This window comes from Schistocerca piceifrons, chromosome 3 (assembly GCF_021461385.2).
Source record: "Schistocerca piceifrons isolate TAMUIC-IGC-003096 chromosome 3, iqSchPice1.1, whole genome shotgun sequence".
Classification (NCBI taxonomy): domain Eukaryota; kingdom Metazoa; phylum Arthropoda; class Insecta; order Orthoptera; family Acrididae; genus Schistocerca; species Schistocerca piceifrons.
This window is the reverse complement of record NC_060140.1, coordinates 148,317,818-148,336,042: the sequence shown is the minus strand read 5'-3', so window position 1 is coordinate 148,336,042 and position 18,225 is coordinate 148,317,818. Positions and strand designations below refer to the sequence as shown.

At 36.4% G+C, this 18,225-nt stretch overlaps 1 protein-coding gene across 1 annotated transcript in view; it reads right to left on the bottom strand.

Annotated features, from left to right (window-relative positions):
* LOC124789629 (methanethiol oxidase-like) overlaps positions 1–18,225 on the bottom strand; it is a 130,641-nt gene that overhangs the window by 90,227 nt on the left and 22,189 nt on the right. Inside the window, exons 4-7 of the mRNA XM_047257050.1 lie at positions 17,059–17,202; positions 8,093–8,107; positions 836–1,001; positions 565–659 (exon numbers count right to left, since the gene is read on the bottom strand). Coding sequence (XP_047113006.1) covers positions 565–659; positions 836–1,001; positions 8,093–8,107; positions 17,059–17,202 — 420 coding nt within the window. The remainder of the gene's footprint in view (positions 1–564; positions 660–835; positions 1,002–8,092; positions 8,108–17,058; positions 17,203–18,225) is intronic.

Here is an 18,225-nt window from a genome sequence, read left to right as displayed (position 1 = left end):
CCCTGTTTATTTTCTTTTATTTATTTCTCTTCCCATAAGAACATCTTCACCTATGTACATTAAACTATTTTTTTGCCACTGTCATAGCTTAAAGTATTTTGTACTCCCTCCCTTTTGCAGGAACCTTACAACTGCAGTTAGTTGCTGCTGAAGTTACCATAACTGTAAATGTAGTGCCATTTATAAAGATAATTTAATGTAGCACAACCAGATGCAAGAGGCATGATGGTTTTCCATACACAGTAACTAACAATAACAAGTGAGCATAACACAGTTATTTATTGACACAGATAGGTGGTTCAATCTGCAACTTTCTTAAATGCATCTGAGCCAAATATAAGCCTTTGGTAATTAAGTTTGGAATTATTGAGAAGTACTTGGCATTAATTGCGACAGCTGATAAATTAGGTACCGAGAAGACACTTGTTACATCTCATCAAACCAATAAATACAAAAATTAGATACAAAGCCACAATAATGATTTTCTAATACTGTAAATATTGAAACACACCTGAAATCATGCATTTATTGTATTCCAACATCAATCAAAATGGAGGTACTCACCTGGCATTACTGGCAATAGCCACCCTTCAACTTTCTTGCAGGGTACACTGATAACCTTTTCAGCTGTCCAAGTACCATCAACCTTTTTGTTAAATCTGGAAAAAAAACTGTCTATATGTAGCAGTCTTCCTCTGACATCATTAGAAACTTACCACCAAATAAAATGAATTAAAAAAGAAGTGGCCACTTCTGTTTCATGGAAGATATCAAAGTAATGTAAACAAGAAGAACACTCAGATCAAAACAAGTATGTAAATAAGAAAATGCATACCGGAAAACTGTTGAGCCAAGAGCACAGCCAACATATCCAGTATCGCTACGTGGGTTATGCAAGAAACGCACTTCTAGTGGAGCAATTCCTTCCTTTCCAAGATCAATACTCTGGATTTTCTTGTGTGTGCTCCATGAGAAGAAGTTTAAGTGATTTCCATAAATAGCTAATAACAACAGAGAAATGCTAAGTTTGTTTTTACATAATGGCATATACATGTACCTTCCTACAAGAATGAAATTATCACATATTGAATAATTCAGAGACACAAAAATATGCTACTTATCTTTGGAGAACTAAAAATAATCTTAGTAATGCCATTTTTAAATATGTAACAAGCCAAGACACATTTACTTCCATGCTGTTGATCATCCTAATCACAAAGGGCATGCCAAGTGAGGAGCAGGGAGCAAATGGATTTTTGATTAAGGTGTATCCACAAACCATTAGCGCTGTCACTAAACATTTGATGTGTATAAATTCACTTTTGCTGTACAGTACCAATATCCATTACGTAAAAAAAAAAAACAATTGATATATTTCCATAAAATATTATCTTTACATACAAAATTCAACACATCATTATCATGATTTATCAGCATTATGAATGAATTCACAAAAATGGTTCCTTAAAGACATTTCTGTCCACTGATAACTACATATTCAGATTCAGATTCTTTATTAGTCATTCAGCATTGTTACATGCAATAGACTTCGTCAGTTCACTTAACCTATTAATTTTACAAAAAAAAAATTTACATATTTAAGTTGATATTGGGCATTTCTAAAAATTCTTCTAATGAATAGAATGGATTACTTAACAAGAAGTTATGAACATTGTCTTTAAATAATTTGTCAGGCTTGATTGACCCATTTTTAGAGAATTTGTTATATATTTTAATTGCCATATACTTATGACTATTGTTAGTTTTAGCTAATCTATTTTGTGGCAACAGCAGAGAAGTACACGTTCTTGTATAGTAGCCATGTCTTTCATTTGTTACACTTAAATTAGGTAGTTCAGCAAGTATGTAGTTAACACTGTCAAGAATATATAAATTAATTACTGTTAAAATTCTATATTTAGTGAACAATGGTTTACAATGTGTTCTATTATCTACCTTAGCCATTACTCTGATTGCTTTCTTCTGGATCACCATAATTTCATTTATTTTTCTGCTGTTTCCCCAGAGTATTAACCCATACCTTAAAACAGATTGAAAAAAGGCAAAGTACGCTGTCCTTACGTACTCAAATGTCACACAACACATCAGTCTCTTCAACAAATATATAACTCTTGACAACCTAACCACTATGTGATCAACATGAGAGTTCCATGTTAGACTGTTGTCAAGTACAATACCTAAAAACTTTGCCTTTTGTTTTTCTATTTTTGTAGTCTTTGATAGACTGAACCACATATTCTGGGTCTTTTCCTCATTTAATAGCAGACCATTGGCATTAAACCATGATGTTGCATTTTCTTTTGCCAATTTCATATCACTTACTAGGTTATCAAGTACATGGTTTACAGATAGAAAAGTTGTGTCATCTGCACACATATATGTCTTTACAGCTATATTTCCTGCTAAGTCATTTATGTGTTCAAGGAAAAGAAGTGGTCCCAATTTAGATCCCTGTGGCACTCCATGTTGAACCTCGAGTATGTTTGACAGATGACTTCCTGAACTCACCACCTGGTTCCTTTTATTGAGGTATGATTTGATGAGTTTTAAACTTTTATCACATATTCCATAGTACTCAAGTTTAGAGAGCAGAAGTGAGTGGTCAACACAGTCAAAAGCTTTGCTCAGATCACATAAGGTTACCTGTGCGTGTGCATGGTCCTCAAATGCTGCTAGAATGTCTCTGACTAAGAGCTCTATGGCATGTATAGCTGACCTTCCTTTTCTGTAACCAAACTGTGATGCACTTAACATATGATTACCATAAACAAATTTTGTACAGTCATCCAAAATAACTAAACATTTGTCTTCATTTAAACAGAATATACAGTGTATAACTAAATTACCCTCACAGATGTTGAGGAGTTGTAGTGGGAAACAAGAAGGTTAAGTTTAGCAGTGACTCTATGCAGTGACGAGTACCAGAAACATAGCAAGTAGACTGAATGTGGATCATCAAACTGCCTGATACACTCTGCATGAGCAGCAGTTATGCCTTTACTTTCCCCAGAAGGTACAGGTAATGAGCCATAGGATGAACCCACTTCTGCAAGTGGTTCTTGCACTGTTGTGTGGATGAGCCCAACTTCTTACAGCAGATCCTTTGTGCGGATGAACCCATGTTCACCAGGGAAGGTGTTCTCAATTCTCACAACAGTCATGTGTGGGATGATGAAAATCTGCTTGCTGCACACCCCCATAGGTTTTAGGAATTATGCGGTCTGAACATTTGGGCAGGGTTCTTGGATGAACACATCATTGGGCCATGTCTTCTTCCACTACATATCTTGAGTGCCACTTACTTGCATTTCCTTGATGGCCTACTGCATGGGCTCTTGGAAGATTTGCCACTGCCTGTGCATCGAAAAGTGATTCCACACAATGGTGCACCACCTAATTTTTCACATGTAGTCTGATATCATCTGGACCAATGATTTGAGCAACAGTGGACATGTTGTGATGGCCTAATTGCTTGGCCTGTGTGTTCTCCTGACATGAAGACTCTAGATTACTACCTGAAGGATAACATTAAATCCTTGATTTATGAGGTCATTGTGGCATCCACCTACTAGCATGGGTTACGACTGCAGCAGATGCTGGAGGACCAGAGATTGGTTATCGTGCACACCACATTGTGGTACAGAGGTACCACATCTGTGTTGGCATTGGTGGTTGTCACATTGGTCCCTCCTTGTAAGTGGACCCAGATGATAAGTAGCAGGAATCAGGGAGCAACACGTGTAGTTATATTCTGTGTGTAGCGCAAAAATGGTATATTTCCGGAAATGAGTTCCTTTGCTGAAGTTAGCCATTTTGGTCCCCAAATACAAGTCCTCAAAGTCTGTACAGCAAATTTAGCCACACCCTGCATGGTAATAAGGTAATGAGTACCTATCAAAGCAGACTCCACAGAATCCTCCTCTCAGCTATTACTAAGGATGGGTTAGTGGCTGGCTCCTGCAAAATTATTCCTCAACTTGAGGACCTATCCCTATTTACTTCCTGAGGACAGAACTAACAGTTTTGATTGTGTGTACCAGCAGTACTGAAATGTCACCCCATGAAGCTAAGTACCAAGCAGCATTTCTGCCTCCTTGTAATATACTGGGTGTTCCAGGAGAAACAGTCAATACTCAGTGATATGACATGGGCTCTAAAATACATGCCTTATGAGCTACTTCATCTTCAATGCTATGAAGCAAATCTCTTCTACTGCAAGCTCTATGCTTTCCATAGTTTCGTAGAAGGTAGTATGGACCAAAACAAGAAAAAATTATCTAGTCAACAGTAGAAGAGGTGTGTTCCATAGTATCAAAGATGAACAAGTGCTCATAGATCTTAAGGTGTCCATTTTAGAGTCCGCTTTACTAGAATTTTTTGTTTCGAATGATAATTCATGTCATAACCCTCAATATTGACCATTCCTCCTGGGAGGACAACCTGTATACACATTTTGTTTTATATTGCATACTCTCACACTGAAACTGATGCAATCAGTATTGGACAACTACCTTCTCGCTTCATTTTTTTTTTTTTTAAAAAAAAAAAAAAAGAAGAAAGAACTCACCCATCATGGAACTATGGTGTTGAAAAGAAGAGACATGAAAAGCACATATTTACACTTATGCAAGAGTGGCAATGCTTCGAGTTCCAAATCTCCAGGAAGCTCAGAAGTTTATGTCATTCACTGAGTCATAAGAGAACACCTATGAGATAAATATTTTAATGTTTATATCATAAGTGTTCTGTTCTCTTACCACTTGTTTCTGTCTCCTGTCTTTTTGTGTTAGTTCCTGGGATGCATGTAATGTGTTTCAGTATCAAATATCCTCAAAAGTTTCTTTGCACATGCCATTTAACAAAAACAGCAGTTGTGACATGTCATTCACTTCCAGAAGTGTCAGGATGCTCATTTTTGAGTAATCTTATATATTATCTGTTAGATACTATTACGTCTGTGGATACAAAATAGGTATATGCTGCACCTTTACCAACACTCTTGCAAGTGCAGATATTCCTTATTCTTTATCAGATGTTCTTCCACCACAAGAGGATATGACAGTAGCTTCAGCAACACATGTGTCTGGTGATAGGGCAAGTGCCACTACTAATTACTCATCAACAGTTGCTCTTCCAGCTCATGAAGATATGGAAGATCCAGTGTCAGGGGCAGGTGTGTCAGGTGATAATGCAAGTGTTGTTGCTAGTCACTCATCTCCAGTTGGTCTCCCAGCACAAGAAGTTATAGATGTTCTTGCTTCAGCACCAGGTGTTTGTGCAGGTGCAGCTGCTAATAACTCATTATGAGATATTTCTGATGCAGCAGCTCCACCTCAAAGTTCAGAAAACAGAAAAATGCTTCTAAGACTGGGATGACCTAATGTCAAAGGGAGGACTTTTATTACCCCCTCAAGTAGAAGGACATAGGTAATCTTTCTTGCAATAGTCCTGTAGATGATAAATCCATCCATTTAAATGTAGCTGCCAAAGTAGCCCCAATTGTTGATAAAAAAGTAATTACCTAGATGTAATTAAAGAGTACCTAATTGCAAAGACTCTAAAAATTTTTAATTTCATAATGTACAAGGTCTTAGACATGAAATATGTGACCTAGAAGTGTTAATAAACTCTGTAAGTGAAATTTCAGATGCAAATATTCCATATACAACTGAGGACTTAATGGAAGCACAAGAAATCAAAAGTATAGTGCTCCCACAATTCACACTAATAGACAATTTTTCAAGAAAAATTTACAAAGGTGGAGGGAGTTGCATATTTGCAAGGGAATGCATTGCAGCCCATTCACTCCAAATATGCTGTTCTTACAGTGCTGAAAAGGATATAGAATTATCTGGGATTCAACTTACTGACCTCAATTTACTCTTAATAACTGTTTATAGATCACCTTCTGGTAAGATAGGCTCATACTTTAAAAACTTTACATCCCTTCTTGAAACTCTAACAAAGAGAAGCATTCCAAATATCTTAATCTGTGGCAGTTTTAATTATTGACTTCTTGAATGATGGCAGCACCCAGACTGCCTTCATAAATCAATAAATTCTTTCAGCCTTCATTTGAAAGTAAAATCTGCAACTAGAATCACATCCCATAGTAGTAGCTGTATTGACCAACTAGCCACTAATGTAGAATGTGTTGCAAACTCTGTACACATAGGGTTCTCAGACCACAATGCTATAATTATAAATGCAAAGTTACCACATAGCGAAGCCTTAGCCAAAAAAGCAGTAAGAAACTTTTCAGAAAACAATAGTTTAAATTTTCTATCCAACATGAATAAATAAAACTGGCAGACAGACTTCCAATCACAAACAGTAGATGATAAGTATGCAGCCTTCCTAAAAATATTTCTCTTGTTACTTCAATTACCATTTGCCTTTAAAATTAAAAAAAAAAGTTGTTCCTGGTTATTTCAGAAAGAGGATCACTTCAGACATTATAACTTCCTTCAAAAGAAAAAGGGAGCTTTTCTCCTTGAGCAAACCAAACTTTGGCAGGAGTGTCCAGTTTAAGAAATACTTCACTGCTTATAAAAGGATATTCAGAAATGTTGTCAAGGAAGCCAGAAAACTTCATTATGGTATACATCTCAAAAACTCAAGTAACAAAAGTAAATGTATGTGGTAGATATTTAACATTCATACAGGTAGGGCTAAAAATGTTACAAATAGCAGTAACCTAGAAATAAATGGAAGACTGATTACTAACAAAAAAAGAAATGGTTCATGAATTTAACTCCTTCTTCACAAATTCTGTTGAAAACCTTACTGGTCACTTAAAGAATAACCCCATGCCAGCCTCTCTTTCAAGCAAATTGAAAATACAATCGGCCAAAAAATAAAAAAAATATTCCTTAAGCTGGACAAGATGAAATCCCTTGTTTCATTGTTCACATATGTTCAAGTATAATAAGTAAGCCTCTATCACATGTCATTAACTCTTCATTTTTGGAAAGTATATTCCCTAAATTACTTACCATATCAAAAATTATACCAATACACAAAAAATACTCTAAACAAGATCCCAATAATTATTGGCCTATAGCACTCCTCTGTGTTTAATAAAATATTTGAGTATGTAGTGGCTGACAGACTAAAATCATTTCTGAATAAGTATAGTATCTTTCTCCAGCTCAGTATGGATTCCAGGAGGGGAAAACAACAGTAGACGCTGTTAATAAATTTCTTGACAGAACTCTCACTCTCATAGATAAGGAACAGCCAGCTGTGGGGTTGTTCCTTGATCCACAGAATACTATTACAAAAACTATACAACTACGGTATATGGGGCACTGCCTACGATTGGTTTGCACGCTACCTACTAAACAGAAAATAGTATGTGCAGTTATGTGAAGTCACCCTTTCAGGAAAATCCACAGTTTCATGTTCCAATATACAACCCATAAAACATAGTGTCCCTCAATGATCGGTTTTAGGCCCAATCCTATTTCTCCTGTTCATTAATTATCTTCCTCTTCACCTACTGACCTGCAATACCTTTCTTTTCAACTGATCTGACTCAGATGATCACACTGAAGCTGCAGTCAACAAATGCACAACTCTACTAGATTCATGGGTTGCAGCTAATAGGCTACTTCTTAATACAAAAAAGACTGTAGACCTAACAATTCATACTGTCCAGAACAGAAATCCCACTGTCCCAATTATACAAATAGGTGGAAATAGTATTGAACTGGAAAATGTAAGTAAATTCTTTGAAATACCTACCTCTGACACTCTAAGCTGGAAAAGGTACACTGACAGCTTAGCTACCAAGCTAAGTAAAGTATGTTTTATGGTTCTGTCAGTCAGGGAAGTGACAAGTATAAATATGCTAACGTCAGTGTACCATGCTCTTTTTCACTCAGTCCTAACGTTTGTCCTCATATTCTGGGGCCACGGTTCTGAGTCCAACAAAATATTTAAGCTCCAAAAGAAAATTGTCAGGATGTTGTTGTTGTGGTCTTCAGTCCTGAGACTGGTTTGATGCAGCTCTCCATGCTAATCTATCCTGTGCAAGCTCCTTCATCTCCCAGTACCTACTACAACCTACATCCTTCTAAATCTGCTTAGTGTATTCATCTCTTGGTCTCCCTCTACGATTTTTACCCTCCACGCTGCCTCCAATGCTAAATTTGTGATCCCTTGATGCCTCAGGACATGTCCTACCAATCGATCCCTTCTTCTAGTCAAGTTGTGCCACAAACTTCTCTTCTCCCCAATCCTATTCAATACCTCCTCATTAGTTACACGATCTACCCACCTAATCTTCAACATTCTTCTGTAGCACCACATTTTGAAAGCTTCTATTCTCTTCTTGTCCAAACTATTTATTGGCCATGTTTCACTTCCATATATGGCTACACTCCATACAAAAACTTTCAGAAACGACTTCCTGACACTTAAATCTATACTCGATGTTAACAAATTTCTCTTCTTCAGAAATGCTTTCCTTGCCATTGCCAGTCTACATTTTATATCCTCTCTATTTCGACCATCATCAGTTATTTTGCTCCCCAAATAGCAAAACTCCTTTACTACTTTAAGTGTCTCATTTCCTAATCTAATTCCCTGAGCATCACCCGAGTTAATTCGACTACATTCCATTATCTTTGTTTTGTTTTTGTTGATGTTCATCTCATATCCTCCTTTCAAGACACTGTCCATTCCGTTCAACTGCTCTTCCAAGTCCTTTGCTGTCTCTGACAGAATTACAATGTCATCGGCGAACCTTTAAGTTTTTATTTCTTCTCCCTGGATTTTAATACCCACTCCAAATTTTTCTTTTGTTTCCTTTACTGCTTGCTCAATATACAGATTGAATAACATTGGGGATAGGCTACAACCCTTCTAGGATAAGTTGTAAGGTCAGTATTGCCTCACGTGTTCCAACATTTCTACGGAATCCAAACTGATCTTCCCCGAGGTCGGCTTCTACCAGTTTTTCCATTCGTCTGCAAATAATTCGCGTTAGTATTTTGCAGCTGTGACTTATTAAACTGATAGTTCGGTAATTTTCACATCTGTCATCACCTGCTTTCTTTGGGATTAGAATTATTATATTCTTCTTGAAGTCTGAGGGTATTTCGCCTGTCTTGTACATCTTGCTCACCAGATGGTAGAGTTCTGTCAGGACTGGCTCTCCCAAGGCCGCCAGTAGTTCTAATGGAATGTTGTCTATTCCCGGGACCTTGTTTCGACTCAGGTCTTTCAGTGCTCTGTCAAACTCTTCACGCAGTATCGTATCTCCCATTTCATCTTCATCTACATCCTCTTCCATTTCCATAATATTGTCCTCAAGTACATTGCCCTTGTATAGACCCTCTATATACTCCTTCTACCTTTCTGCTTTCCCCTCTTTGCTTAGAACTGGGTTTCCATCTGAGCTCTTGATATTCATACAAGTGGTTCTCTTTTCTCCAAAGGTCTCTTTAATTTTCCTGTAGGCTGTATCTATCTTACCTCTAGCGAGATAAGCCTCTACATCCTTGCATTTGTTCTCTAGCCATGCCTGCTTAGCCATTTTGCACTTCCTGTCGATTTCATTTTTGAGACATTTGTATTCCTTTTTGCCTGCTTCATTTACTGCATTTTTATATTTTCTCCTTTCATCAACTAAATTCAATATTTCTTCTGTTACCCAAGGATTTCTACTAGCCCTCGTCTTTTTACCTACTTGATCCTCTGCTACCTTCACTACTTCATCCCTCAGAGCTACCCATTCTTCTTCTACTGTATTTCTTTCCCCCATTCCTGTCAATTGTTCCCTTATGCTGTCCCTGAAACTCTCTACAACCTCTGGTTTAATCAGTTTATTCAGGTCCCATCTCCTTAAATTCCCACCCTTTTGCAATTTCTTCAGTTTTAATCTACAGTTCATAACCAATAGATTGTGGTCAGAGTCCACATCTGCCCCTGGAAATGTCCTACAACTTAAAACCTGGTTCCTAAATCTCTGCCTTACCATTATATAATCTATCTGATACCTTTTAGTATCTCCAGGATTCTTCCATGTGTACAACATCCTTTTATGATTCTTGAACCAAGTGTTAGCTATGATTAAGTTATGGTCTGTGCAAAATTCTATCAGACGGCTTAATCTTTCATTTCTTAGCCCCAATCCATATTCACCTACTATGATTCCTTCTCTCCCTTTTCCTACTGTCGAATTCCAGTCACCCATGACTATTAAATTTTCATCTCCCTTCACTACCTGAATAATTTCTTTTATCTCATCATACATTTCTTCAATTTCTTCGTCATCTGCAGAGCTAGTTGGCATATAAACTTGTACTACTGTAGTAGGCGTGGGCTTCGTGTCTATCTTGGCCACTATAATACGTTCACTATGCTGTTTGTAGTAGCTTACCCGCACTCCTATTTTTTTATTCATTATTAAACCTACTCCTGCATTACCCCTATTTGATTTTGTATTTATAACCCTGTATTCACCTGACCAGAAGTTTGTTCCTCCTGCCACCGAACGTCACTAATTCCCACTATATCTAACTTTAACCTATCCATTTCCCTTTTTAAATTTTCTAACCTACCTGCCTGATTAAGGGATCTGACATTCCACACTCCGATCCGTAGAACGCCAATTTTCTTTCTCCTGATAACGACGTCCTCTTGAGTGTCCCACCCGGAGATCCGAATGGGGGACTATTTTACCTCTGGAATATTTTACCTAAGAGGACGCCATCATCATTTAATCATACAGTAAAGCTGCATGCCCTCGGTAAAAATTACGGCTGTAGTTTCCCCTTGCTTTCAGCCATTCGCAGTGCCACAACAGCAAGGCCGTTTTGGTTAGTGTTACAAGGGCAGATCAGTCAATCATCCAGACTGTTGCCCCTGCAACTACTGAAAAGGCTGCTGCCCCTCTTCAGGAACCACACGTTTGTCTGGCCTCTCAACAGATACCCCTCTATCTGTATCGTTGAGGCACGCAAGCCTCCCCACCAACGGCAAGGTCCATGGTTCATGGGGGGGACTATCAGGATAATTATATTTAAAAAACAGAGAGATCGTGTAAGCAACTATTCCAAATACCAGGTATTCTTCCACTTCTATGCCAGTACATATTGCAGATACTAAGTTTTACCAAGCTAAATGTTGGCAGCCTCAAGCAGAATCAGGACTATCACCAGCACGACACTAGAGAGAAATACTTGTTGACACAGTTTCCCCATTCCGCCATATTATAAGGTGACAGTGTAAAATGCTTGAGGATTAAACTTTATTATCATCTACCACTAAACATAACAAACATCAACACTCCAGTACATTTTAAAAGAAGGCTTAAGTCGATATTATTGAAATATCCTCTTATAACTTACATAAATATTTCCAACATGATTTTTCTATGTATATATTGGTACACTTATCTGTCTGTACTATAATTTATCCTCAAAATGTAAATTTCAGTAATGCCTAACTGACTGTTAAAAACTGATCTGCTTGTATGTACTTATTATGTTTATCTAGTAAATCTTAACTATTGTATAAGTATTGTAATGCTCATCTGTTCTTGATTTGATTTTAAATTTATCCACAAATTTTAATTTTAATTAGGCCTTGTTGACTTTAATTTTGATCAAATTTACTTACTTATTTTTTATCATCCCAATGATCACATTTGTGATATAGGATTTGTCAGGATACATCTCAACAACTATATAACATCTATACAAAAAACATTTCTATGCTGAATTCATATGAAGCTGTCTTATGTTTAATACAATATACAACTAATAAGTGTTTTTATAACATAATTTCTGATGTGCTTGACAGACCTAGTCCTTGATGTTGTGATTTCATTTGTCACATTAATGATGTCATACATTCTTATACAGTTGAACAAAGCTATTCACTTATCCTGTAGTGACATTTGTTAGGCATGTGGTTCTTAATCTTCTTATGTGCTTGACAGACATAGTCATTGAAGTAATTTCACTTGTCACATTAATTTAAACATATATTCTTATACAGTTGTGCAGAGATATTCACTTATGCTGTAATAACATTTGTCAAGGATGTGGTTCTTTATATTCTAATACAGTTGAGCATAGAAATTCACTTTTACTGTAATAACATCTATCAAGCATGTGATTCTTTATAACAGCTTTCAATTTATCCTCATTCTCCAGCTCTTTGATATGTTTTGGTAGTGCATTAAAAAGTTTGATGCCTTGATTACATACATGTTTCTGACTTCAGGTCTTTGTTACAGCTTGTAAGTGGAGATCTCTACATTGTCGTGTACTGTAATTATGGTAGTATGTATTGGTTTTCATTTTGTCCTGATTTCTTTTTATCACCAACAAACATTTCAGAATGTATAATGACGGAATTGTTAAAATTATCAATGCTTTAAAAAGGGGCTAAAATGTGTTTGAGGTGGGCTCTGGGTCATTATCCAAATAGCGCATTTTTGTAATTTGAAAATCTCATTTAGACAACAATTTGTTTTTCCCCAGAATACTATCCCCATAGGATGCAATGGACTGAAAATAGCCAAAATATACTAATCTGGTACAGTCATTACTACAAACTTTTGAAATTATTCTACCAGGTGTACCGGTATGAAATGAGCATTTTTTTTTTGTGAAAATGAAACTAATTTTGAATTGAAAAGTAAAAACATTTTATTCTAAGTACTGACCATTGCTTTTTATACATTTTTACCACCTTTCTGGAAATTTGTGGACACCACGCCAATAGAAATGTTCATCCTTTGAAGCAAACCAATCAGACACCCAATTTTCGACTTCTTCGTAGGAATTGAAGTGTTCCTCAGCCAATGCGTGTCCCGTTGATGAAAACAAATGTTAGTTGGAAGGGGTCAAGTCTGGTGAATATGGTGGGTGGGGTAGCAGCTCCCAGCCAATTGTTTTGATTGTATCCTGAACCAGTTTTGCTTTGTGTGCAGGTGGATTGTTGTGTAAAAAAATTACTTTCTTCTGGCCCATTCTGGTCTTTCTTCGATCCATGCATAGTTCAAATTGATCATTTGTTGTCTGTAGTGATTAGTATTCACAGTTTCACCTGGTTTTAGAAGCTCATGATACACCACACCTTTCTGATACCACCAAACACAGAGCATTGTCTTCTTGCCGAATCGATCTGGTTTTGCAGTTGATGGTGATGGTTGTCCTGGATTAACCCATGATTTTCCCTTTTAGGATTCTTAAAATAAATCCATTTTTCATCGCCAATAACAATTCAATGTAAAATTGATTTTCTTTCATGTCCTTGAAGCAAAATTTGACAAATGGTTTTTCGGTTTTCCGTCTGTCTTTAATTCAATTCATGTGGCACCCATTTTACACACTTTTGGATCTTTCCCATAGCTTTCAAACGGTCATAAATTGTTTGTTGTGCAACATTTAGCATTGCTGCCATTTGCTTCTGATTCAAAGTATCATCTTCATCCAATATTGCTTGCAATTCGACGTCTCCAAACTTTTTTGGTGGTCTTCCACGTTCTTCATTTCTTACATCAAAATCATTATTTCTGAACCATTGAAACCATCTTTTGCATGTTGCTTCTGATAGAGCATGATCACCATATGCCTCAACAAGAATTCGATGCGACTCTGCAGCACTCTTTTTCAAATGAATACAAAAAATTAATGCTTTCCCCAAATCACCACTTTCTGGTACAAAATTCGACATTGCTAACATGATGAAAACATATGATGTTGTTTGTTCCATGACTTGATGTATACTAAATATCTTTGACAGATGTCATACCAACCAAACAAAAAAAATTAAGGCTTGTTCACAACAAATGTTCCCTATCGACACATTTGTACCTTAACGCTCATTTCATACCGGTACACCTGGTAAGTACAAAACGCTGAATTTAGTTCTAGTGCTAAGCTCACCACATAGTCCTTCCAGTTTATCTTCTCATCAATGTGCATACCCAGGAATTTTGCACACGGTACTCTTTCAGGTTCCTTGCCCTCCACGGTGGGATTTACGTCATAATGTTCACTTATTTTTCCATATTGCACATAAAAAGTTTTTTTTACATTCAGTGTTAGGTTGTTTGCACTAAACTATTTTTGTATATCTTGTAGGACATGGTCCACAGTACTGTGCAATGACTGCTTCATATCACTAACTATTAAACTAGTATCATCAGCAAATAACATGATTCTAGCTTTTCTCTCTGACACCTGAATACCATTAATGTAAACAAGGAACAGCAAGGGGCCTAATACACTTCCTTGGGGTACTCCTACTGTGGCCTTCCTTGGATCTGATCTTAATTTAATTTTTTGGTTAATATTTGGTGCTGTAATTTCAACCACCTGCATCCTCTTATCCAGATATGACTCAAACCACTTTTTTACCAGTCCTCTGATACCTATAACTTCAGCCGGCCGGGGTGGCCGAGCAGTTCTAGGCGCTACAGTCTGGAACCGCACGGCCACTACGGTCGCATGTTCGAATCCTGCCGCGGGCATGGATGTGTGTGATGTCCTTAGGTTAGTTAGGTTTAAGTAGTTCTAAGTTCTAGGGAACTGATGACATTAGAAGTTAAGTCCCATAGTGCTCTGAGCCATTTCAACCATTTGAACCTATAACTTCAAGCTTTACCAAAAGTATGCTGTGGTCAACAGTGTCAAAGGCTTTTGACAGATCTAGATTTATCCTGACTACACTTTTTCCCTCTTCCAATTTACTGATTGTTTCTTTTGTGTATTCCAGTACAGCTGTTTCGGTACTTCTCCCAGCTTGAAATCCATGCTGATTACTGTTTATGAGATTGTGGATATTAAGATAATGTGTGACTCTATATTTCATTAGTATCTCTAAAACCTTAGAGAAAGTTGGGAGAAGTGAGACAGGTCTGTAGTTTTCTATTTTAAGCTTATCACCCTTTTTCAACAGGGGAACAACTTTATAAATTTTCAGTTTCTGTGGAAACACGCCCTCAGCCATTGACAAGTTTGCTATGTGTGCTAATGGTTTCGCTATTTGATTAGTAGTTTTCATTACTAGTATTATTGGCACCTCATCTATTTCAGCTGACATCTTGGACTTCAGACTTTTAATCACTTTCAAAACTTCCTTTTTGTTTGTTGGGACTGCCATCATACTGCTGGCTGCCTTGGCTGTTGCTCTCTCAATCTGCTCCCCAAAATTCCAGCTTAATGTCTGGGGTATATTTAAAAAGTAATTATTTATATAATTAGGCATGGCACATTTATCTACCATTTTATTCTTCTCCTCTTTCAGAATAATTTCCTTATCTTTGATAGGTACCCCAGTTTCTTTTCTCACAAATTCCCAAACTATTTTAGTTTTATTTCTGGACTGTTTTATTTCCGTGTCATTACTTAGTAACTTTGCATTTGCAATTACTCTGCAGTATATTTTCCTATACTTTTTTACATATTCTATAAAGTCACTCCCTCAACTCTGAATTGAGTTTTTTCATGTTTTCACATGATTTCTTAATGCAAGAGTCATCCAAGAACTTGACTTTATGTGTCCAGTAGACTTGATTCTGGTCAGTTTCTTTGAAAAACACATCTCAAAGTTCATCATATAATTCGATGCAAATACACTATATGCCTCATATGTACTTGTTTGTTTCATAACATCTAACCAATTTTCATTTTCTAAGATACTTATGAACTAATGACAGCTGTCCACAGAGAAGTTTCTTTTGCAAATATTATTTACACCTTTATCTTCCTTTCGCCTTAAAGGGATTTCAATGGTGAGAGCACTGTGGTCAGACAATCCTAAATCTATGTTTGTTACCTCTATGTCAGTTGTTGACATATTTGAGAAAACGTTATCTATGATTCTATTGGAGGTGTTTGTTATTCTAGTTGAATTGTTTATGTGTGGTGACATGTTGAAACTCTTTAATATGTCCAAAAATTGCCTTTTTTTGTTGACTTTCAACTAGAAGATTAATACTGAAATCACTGCAAAGAATATTCATAGTTTTTTGTAAAAATATTTAGCAACAATTCTAATTCATCAAAAAAGACTTCTATGTTTCCACATGGTGACCTATACACTGTTATGACTATGACTTTTTTCATCAGGCCATATAGCTGGACAGCACCTGCTTCAAAGAACTTTTCAATACTTAAGTTCTCTGCTTCACATCTCTTTATAAATTCTAACTCTTGTCTAAGGTAAATACAGACTCCACCACCTTTTGCAATTTTCCTACTATAATGACTTGCCAGTTTAAATGGATTAATATGAATACTACTAATTTCATGGTACTTACACCAGCATTCAGTAATACACAAGACATCAGGTTGGGTGTTACTTACTTCTATTTTGAGTTCACAATATTTGTTCTTGAGGCACTGTACATCTAGAGTCATAATCTTTAGAAAAGGAGAGTGAGCACTGATGGTATTTCTCCTTTTGTTTAACATTGTTAACTTGGAGTTTTCATTGAGGCCGGATACCAAAAATCCTGTTGTACCACAGGTTTCTTGTTTCTGTTACTTTTCCTACTTGAAATGGATTATGCTGATTGATTGTTTATACTAGCTGTGGCAGCCCAAGTTAACAGTGTTAAACAAAAGGAGAAATGCCATCAGTGCTCACTCCCCTATTCTAAAGATTATGACTCTAAATGTGCAGTGCCTCAAGAGCAAATATTGTGAACTCGAAATAGCACTAAGTAACACCCAATCTGATGTCTTGTGTATTACTGAACAACTTAAGAGTATACTAATGCTATATCCTGTAATCTATAACTATCACACAATTGTGTAAGTCTAGGTGTATCTAATTATGTGTTATGTATTTTTTAAATGTTTAACTACTATAATGACTTGTCCCATATCATGTAGTACTCTCTGTACACAAAATGATTCAGTGGATCAATAAAGAGTGAATGAATAAAGGTATGTCAATAATATGGCCATGACAGATATTACTCATTATTGAAATAGATTCATTTAACAACGTATCAACAATGTTAGTTATGAAATGACATATGAAGACTAGTTTTCTCAATCAGCTTACCTGGATTCATTCCATCTTCGGGTTTAAATCCATACTTGAATGCTTTTGGTGCTGCCCATTCTGATGAAACCAATACATCATGGAATGGCTGATACCAGAAATCATAACCAAATGGTGTTTCATCCTCCTTACTAGCCCACAGTTCTGAAACCAAAGTAAACTTAGTTAAATTTACAGTCTGGTCTTATTGATCATAGTAAAGGAAATAAGAGAGATTTGTACATAAAATGGTACTTACTGTGCAATCAAAATAGCTGTTGGTTTAAGAGAAATGAACAATTTACTCATAAAGCTATTCATCTCATTACATTTCATGAGTAGATTGCTCAGAAGGATGAACTATATGAACTACTTAAGTGGACATGTAGACAATTAGAAAGAATTAAGAGATGGATTTCTTAAAGTTGCTTTTCAGCTCTGTCTGCCATACTGCTGAAACTTTTCAGAAATATTTTGTGTACTAAAGGTTCCTTTAAAAAAGAATGTCAATCAAAGTCTATTGGAAAAAAAAGTTTTAAAAGTGGCATCACCATGTTGTACATAAAGTCACTACCAGCCCAAAATCATATCAGATTAACTCTTGGATCATCAATTATTCTTTCAGGTTGTTTCAATAAAAATAACAAACAATAATTTTAGGGTCTTAATACAACTCTACAGGACCTGGATGGTACAGTGTAATACAAACTGGCCATCTTGTTCAGAACTATGACAATTTAAAGTGTCAAACAGAAACCTATATGAAAGGGTAGGAAGAATGGAAATGCTACAGGATGGCAGCAGAGGCTGCAGAAAGTATGTATGCATCAATTGTGTTGGAGTTTTGGGTGACTAGCGCTGCCATCATTAAACATCAGCAACTTTATTTCTCATCTCTTCCACTCACCTTCAAGCTTTAGGGGTGGAGTGGAGGCAGAGAGGAAGATATATATTGTATGCCCAATAAGGCGGTCAGTTCATCAGCGGACCTGATAATATAAATACGACTGGTTGCTGAAATGGTGTGCCTGTTGGACTCCAAGAATCAGTCATACACTCATGAATCATTTTGTCATCAGTTATGCTGGGTGAAACTGAAGATTCATTTTAAACATTTTATTTACTCACCTTGAATTTTAATTCTTATACCAAATTTTTCCTTGCTTTTATCAACTCCCTGTACTGTTT